Source organism: Barbus barbus (assembly GCF_936440315.1).
Source record: "Barbus barbus genome assembly, chromosome: 26".
NCBI classification, from domain to species: domain Eukaryota; kingdom Metazoa; phylum Chordata; class Actinopteri; order Cypriniformes; family Cyprinidae; genus Barbus; species Barbus barbus.
Window position 1 is genome coordinate 15,747,626 of NC_136754.1, and position 6,237 is coordinate 15,753,862.

At 34.2% G+C, this 6,237-nt stretch overlaps 1 protein-coding gene across 1 annotated transcript in view; it reads left to right on the plus strand.

The window, feature by feature from the left end:
- The window catches only part of LOC306846297 (uncharacterized protein), a 31,056-nt gene extending 25,461 nt beyond the window's left edge, over positions 1–5,595 (plus strand). Inside the window, exons 8-10 of the mRNA XM_079379568.1 lie at positions 3,879–4,018; positions 4,679–4,786; positions 4,864–5,595. Of these exons, the coding sequence (XP_079235694.1) occupies positions 3,879–4,018; positions 4,679–4,786; positions 4,864–4,973 (358 nt within the window). The 3' untranslated portion in view covers positions 4,974–5,595. The remainder of the gene's footprint in view (positions 1–3,878; positions 4,019–4,678; positions 4,787–4,863) is intronic.
- The last annotated feature ends 642 nt before the right edge of the window (positions 5,596–6,237 follow it).

Below are 6,237 nucleotides of genomic sequence, written 5' to 3' on the forward strand. Positions count from 1 at the left end.
TGACAGTAAAACATTTACAATGTTATAAAAGATTTGTGTTTCAAATAAATGCTGTTCTTTTGATCTTTTTATTAACTGAAGAATCCTGAAAAAATGTAACAAAGTTTTTGCAAATATATTAAGCAGCACATCTGTTTTCAACATTGATAATAATAATAAATGTTAATGAGACATCGGAATAATGGCTGCTGAAAATTCAGCTTTGCCATCACAGGAATGAATTACAGCTTAAAATACCGTATATTCAAATAGAAAATAGTAGTAATATTTCACAATATTACTGTTTTTACTGTATTTTTAATCAAATAATATATAAAGCTTATTTATGAAGTATAAAAACTTCTTTCAAGAAGTAACCCTATTAATATTAAAACTTGATGTTTATAAATGTAAAAATGCTTATGGACCATTAAATCTTAAAGGAACACTCCACTTTTTTTTGGAAATAATCATTTTATAACTCCCCTAGAGTTAAACAGTTGAGTTTTACCTTTTTTGAATTCGATCTTCAGCCGATCTCCGTGTCTGACGGTAGCACTTTTAGCGTAGCTTAGCATAGATCATTGAATCGGATTAGACCATTAGCATCGCGCTCAAAAATGACCAAAGATTTTCAATAGATTTCCTATTTAAAGCTTGACTCTCCTGTAGTTACAAGACCAACGGAAAATTAAAAGTAGTCACCAGCTATATCATAACTATTTACCTAGCTGAGAACTACTTTCAGGCGCTGCGTAATATCACTGCGCCTGCTGCACCCATGGTACAGCAGCAAAATTCCTTGATTATTACACCGGAATGAGAGTATAGTTCCTAGCCATATCGGTCTAGAAAATCGCAACTTTTCATTTTCCGTCGGTCTTAGTACACGATGTAACTACAGGAGAGTCAAGCTTTAAATAGGAAAATTATCGAAACTCTTTGGTCATTTTTGATGACCAAATGCTAATAGTCTAATCAGATTCAATGATTTATGCTAAGCTAAGCTAAAAGTGCTACCGCCAGACCCGGAGATCGGCTGAATGGAATCAAAAATGGTAAAACTCAACTGTTTAGTTGTAAAATGAGCCTATTTCCAAAAAAAGTGGAGTGTTCCATTAAATGTAACCTAAAATACTGAGGTTCATAAATCTAAAAATGCTCATGGATAAGTATTAAATCTATATCTAAAAATGATCGTTGGCAATATATTTTTCCTGCCCAATTCCCTTAAATATTTATTGTGTACCTGCTGTTTTTAAATAATGATGACTTAATGATGCATTAAGGTGCTTTTGGAGCTCCTTTAGTAGTCAAAGCGATCATTGGTAGTAGTAATAACTTTTCGTTCACCTGTGAGCTTAAAAGGAGGACTATTGGATCCATAAAATCTTTTCCAAGATGAAAGTTCCTGCCCTGTAAAGTTGAGCCATTTCATTCACTTATTTAATGAGCTCCTCAAACATGACAGGATACCTTACCCAAACGTCTTTAAGCAGTTCTTTCACTGCAGTGTGCTGGCCGAAAATAACACTGTCAACCAAGAGGAAGATCAGTGTGATGGGTAAATTGTGATTTTTAAACGCTGCATGAAAGATTCCTCTCATTCCAGCCTAAGGGTGCGTACGGGCAGCTGGCTACGATTAGTGTGTATAGAGAGGCTCGCTGTACAAATATGAAGAGTGGAGCTGTTTTCTGAGTTTTATGCTGACAGCCGCTCTATTGGGACACAGCCCTCTGCCCCACACACATGGCAGCGCTGCAGGCCCCCCCCCCCCCCCCCCCCACACACAGCACTTATCTGCCTCACTTATACTGTGAAGCCCTGTGATAGGACACCGCACTACCAGGCACAAGATGGATTTTGTGTTTTTTTTCGCCAGTTTTAAAATTTTTGTTGCTAATATCATTGATAATATGGGTCAGCTGAAGTTACATTCAAATCAAAGTAAAATGTATGTTCAAAAACATCCCACCCCAAAATTTGAGTGTACAGAAAACCAAATTAAACGGAAAAGTATTTTTCCTGAAGAAAACATTGTCTTGGACTCCTGATCCTGTACACATATACAAAACAATGTCAGAATCATTAAATGAATAAGGGCAGTAAAATAATAAATTAAAATAACAATTAAATGTAATAAAATCAAATAAAACAAAAAGAAAATTACAAGATTACAAAATAACAGTATTAACATTAACATAAACAAAATAGCATAATGAAATGTAATGAAACAATTTCTTTTTACAAAATATAAACATTAACATAAACGAAAATAGCATTATAATGTAATGTAATAAGATGCAAAAGAGTACCACAACTCATCAACAGTGTCATGTCATTTTTATTATCAAAATTGTGCATATATTGTATATTGAATGTGTAATGAAATGTTGTAGCTGTTCCATATTTTCATATTTCTAAGTTTTCTTAGGTTTCCTTCCTTTTCTCTGAGATGTTTAATAAAGACCCTATTATAGCTTGAATGAATGAATGAATGCTTTTCTCAATTTACTTATAAGGTATCTCTTGTTCACACTGTAGGGTATCTACACCATAGCACAATGTTTAAATTAGAGGAGGTGATCAAATTTAGTTGAAGAATTGTCCCAATTTTAAAGACAACTATTTTTCTCTGAATATCTACACTCTTAAAAATAAAGGTGCTTCACGATGCCATAGAAGAACCTTTTTGTCTAAATGGTTCCATAAAGAACCTTTAACATCTGAAGAGCCTTTCTGTTCCACAAAAGGTTCTTTGAGGTGGAAGAAGGTTCTTCAGATTATAAAAAGGTAAGGAAGAGATGTTTTTTTAAACAACCTTTTTAAACAACCTTTGACTGAATGGTTCTTTGTGGAACCAAAAATGGTTCTTCTATGGCATCGCTTGAAGAACCTTTTGAAGCACCTTCATTTTTAAGAGTGTAATAATGACTAATTAGTTTTCACTGGGATGTAGCTCTGTTTAAGCAGATCCGAGTTATTTTGACAAAAGCATCTCCAATGCTGATGAATAACACAAAAGGGCTGAACACCCTCAGGCCTCTCTGTAAGGGACCACATCATTTAAATGAACACTGTGCTCCACATAAAGTGCATCATGATGCTTCATTGCTGGCTAGCTGTGAGTCCCTCTGAGTGACGGCCTGTGCTGGGCTCTCAAGAGGAATGAGTTACCAATAGTAATGTTCTTTCATCGGTTACTGATCTCTACGTAGCTGGAGTAATATATTAGTCATGACCAAAAATTTAGGTACAGTTTGTATGTGAACTGTTTTTGTTGTTGTTGTTTTTGTTGTTGTTGTTGTTGTTGTTGTTGTTGTTGTTGTTGTGTTGTGTAGGCAATCTTTTGTGAGTTTTTTTTTTTTTTCCTGAGGAATCTTGGCTGAATGTGACATGCACTAGAATGGAATAGAATAGAATAGAATGTAGAAAAATGTAAATAATAAAATAAATTGGAAAAAAATCTGAATTTTTATAAAATATATATTGTTGATATAATATATCTGATCTATAAATATGGATGTGATTTAATTCTCTAAATAAATAAAAATAAATAAATTGTAAAAATTTAATCAAATACATTTGAAGTCTTGATATATTTGATCTATAAATATGGATGCAATTTAATTCTCTAAATAAAGAAATTGATAAATGGTTGTAAAAAATATATATATATACTTTATACCATTATATTTCATATACTTAAATATATTTAATCCATAAATATTGAAAAAATAATTGAATTCATGTAACCTTGAATCCTGTAAATAAATAAATAACTTTATAAATTGTTGTAGAGTATTAAAGGCCATTAAATAAATCATTTAAGGGAAGTTTGGTGCATGATTATGGACACGAATGCATGAATTTAAAAGCAACTGCTGGGTTATTTCAGACTTTCTCCGCTGGTTTGTGGAATCAACGTGGTCAGTGGTACCAATGAGGTCCAGTCTGTGTCTGACAAACACAGCTCCTTTCCAAACCCACATCAAAAACTCAACCAGATGTTTCATGAAGTACCAATAAATCACCACGGTAAGAAAGCTATTCTGTATTACCTGCATTAATGTTAAAAAAATGGTGCAAGGCATTCTTCACTCTGCTGCTTTATACTCCCAATATTTCCGCAAACTGACAACTCGTTGGCACTAATGCTGGAATATGCATTAACTTTACAAAACGCAGCAGCGTTAGTCAGCAAAGTAAGTCTGGGACAAATACCTCCTTCAACTGATTTTACAGCCTGTTTCAGGAAGGCCTTCATTTACGGGAACGCAGAGCATTTCATGAAGAGGCTCATTGTTGCTGTTAAAGATTTATAGTTGCATTTGCTTGTTTCCCATTGTCTACGTGGTTAGTTTATAATAAAGTGGTAATGATTTAAATCTGGCTCTGTTAAATCAGTGTTCGACGACAGCTTGAAAACCACTAAATTAGATCATTTAATCAGATCCATGTGCATGTTAATTGGTTCTAAGCAGGAAAAAAGATGATTAGACCCATTTGTAAACAAAATGTGATTTTTTTTTTTTTCTTTTTGGATGCTCCATAAACCCTTTAATTAAATAGTGAGGTGATTTAATTTTAAAAAGATGTTTGTTCTGTTTTTTATTGGGGGAATATAAACTAATATGAAGTATCAAACAGCAATAAAATGTGTTTAGTTAACTCTGTACTTTCTGTGTGTGTGTCCAGTTTTTCAGGCCACTTTTAATCGAGTTGAGCAGATTTCCAGCAATGGAAGAGATGATCTGCATAATTTTGACCAAAATGGATTTCCTTTTACGTGTATGAACTCCTCTGGTAAGTGTCAGTTTATGTCAGTCAGCTCTTTGCCTCTATCTCTGGTTCAGTTCTGCCACCTCTCTCTTTGTTGGCAGGCTACAGCCTATCCCAGGACATACAGTCATTTAGTGGAAATTGCCCCCCTCCCTATCCTGTTCCAGTTGGAATCTATGAGCGCTGCCTCAGTCAGATCTGCTCTCTGTAGATTTGAGACACACCTTTGGTCCACTGCACCTGAGAGCAGCAGCGCAGGAACGACATGAAAGCATGGGCCTTTGAAGAAGTGCAGCTCTGAATGAAGACTCTTTAAAGAGAAAACATCCTCTGAAAGATTCCTCGAGCAGTGCGTCAAAGATCAGAGAAACTCCTCAGATCGGGCACTGATGATGATGATGATGATGATGTTGCTGCAGCCTTATGTTTTGATGTTAAATACACACTGTAATTATCTCTTTGAGTGTGCACAGAGAATGTTGAGGAGAGATGCTGTTTACATTGAGTTGGTAACATGAATTTCTTTGTTTTGTTGTATTTTTAAGCATTATATTCTATCTCATATGTGACCCTGGACCACAAAACCAGTCATAGGGGTCAGTTTAAAAAAAAAAAAACAAGCTTTCCATTGATGTTAGGATACAACTATTTGAAGATCTGCAAAAAAATCAAAATATTGACAAAATTGCCTTTAAAGTTGTGCAAATTAAGTTCTTAGCAATGCATATTACTAAACAAACAAACCAACAAAAAGTTTTGATATATTTATGTTAGGAAATACAAAATATCTAAATGGAACATGATCATTACTTAATATCCAAATGATTTTTGACATAAAAAAAATCTATAATTTTGACCCAAACAATGTATTTTTGGCTACTGCTGTAAATATACCCAGTGCTACTTAAGACTGGTTTTGTGGTCCAGGGTCACATATCTGTGATGTCAGTAGCCTATCACATCATATGATGTACCATTTTGCATTCTTTCTCAATTAAATTAGAGAAAATGTAAGAAAAAAGAGCATCCCACTGTTTCTGTTTGTTTGTCTATCTGTCTGTCCGTCCAGGTCTTTCCAGGTGTTTGACCTTGAAATGATCGTCTGCGAGCTAAAAGAAGAAAATACTACAAGAAGAATGCTGCCATCTTGTGGTTAACTCGAATAATGCCTGAAAAGTTTGTCCCTTTTTTCTAATCCAATGGTAGTTTAGGTTTAATTCTGGCTAAAAACCAGCTCTTGTTATTATATTATTCTTAAGTTGTTAAGTTGTTAAGTTGTAAAGCTACTATGAAACAACAAAGATTATGAAAAGCACTATACAAGTAAAAACTAATTTCAGTGTCGTGAACAAGTAGCTAAACGTCAGCTCTCTTAAAGAGGTGAATAATATACAAAAATGTTGGCTATTTGCGATTGGAAAATCAGGTAAAGTGATAGCCTATACTCTACTCATAATTTACATAGTAGGCCTACG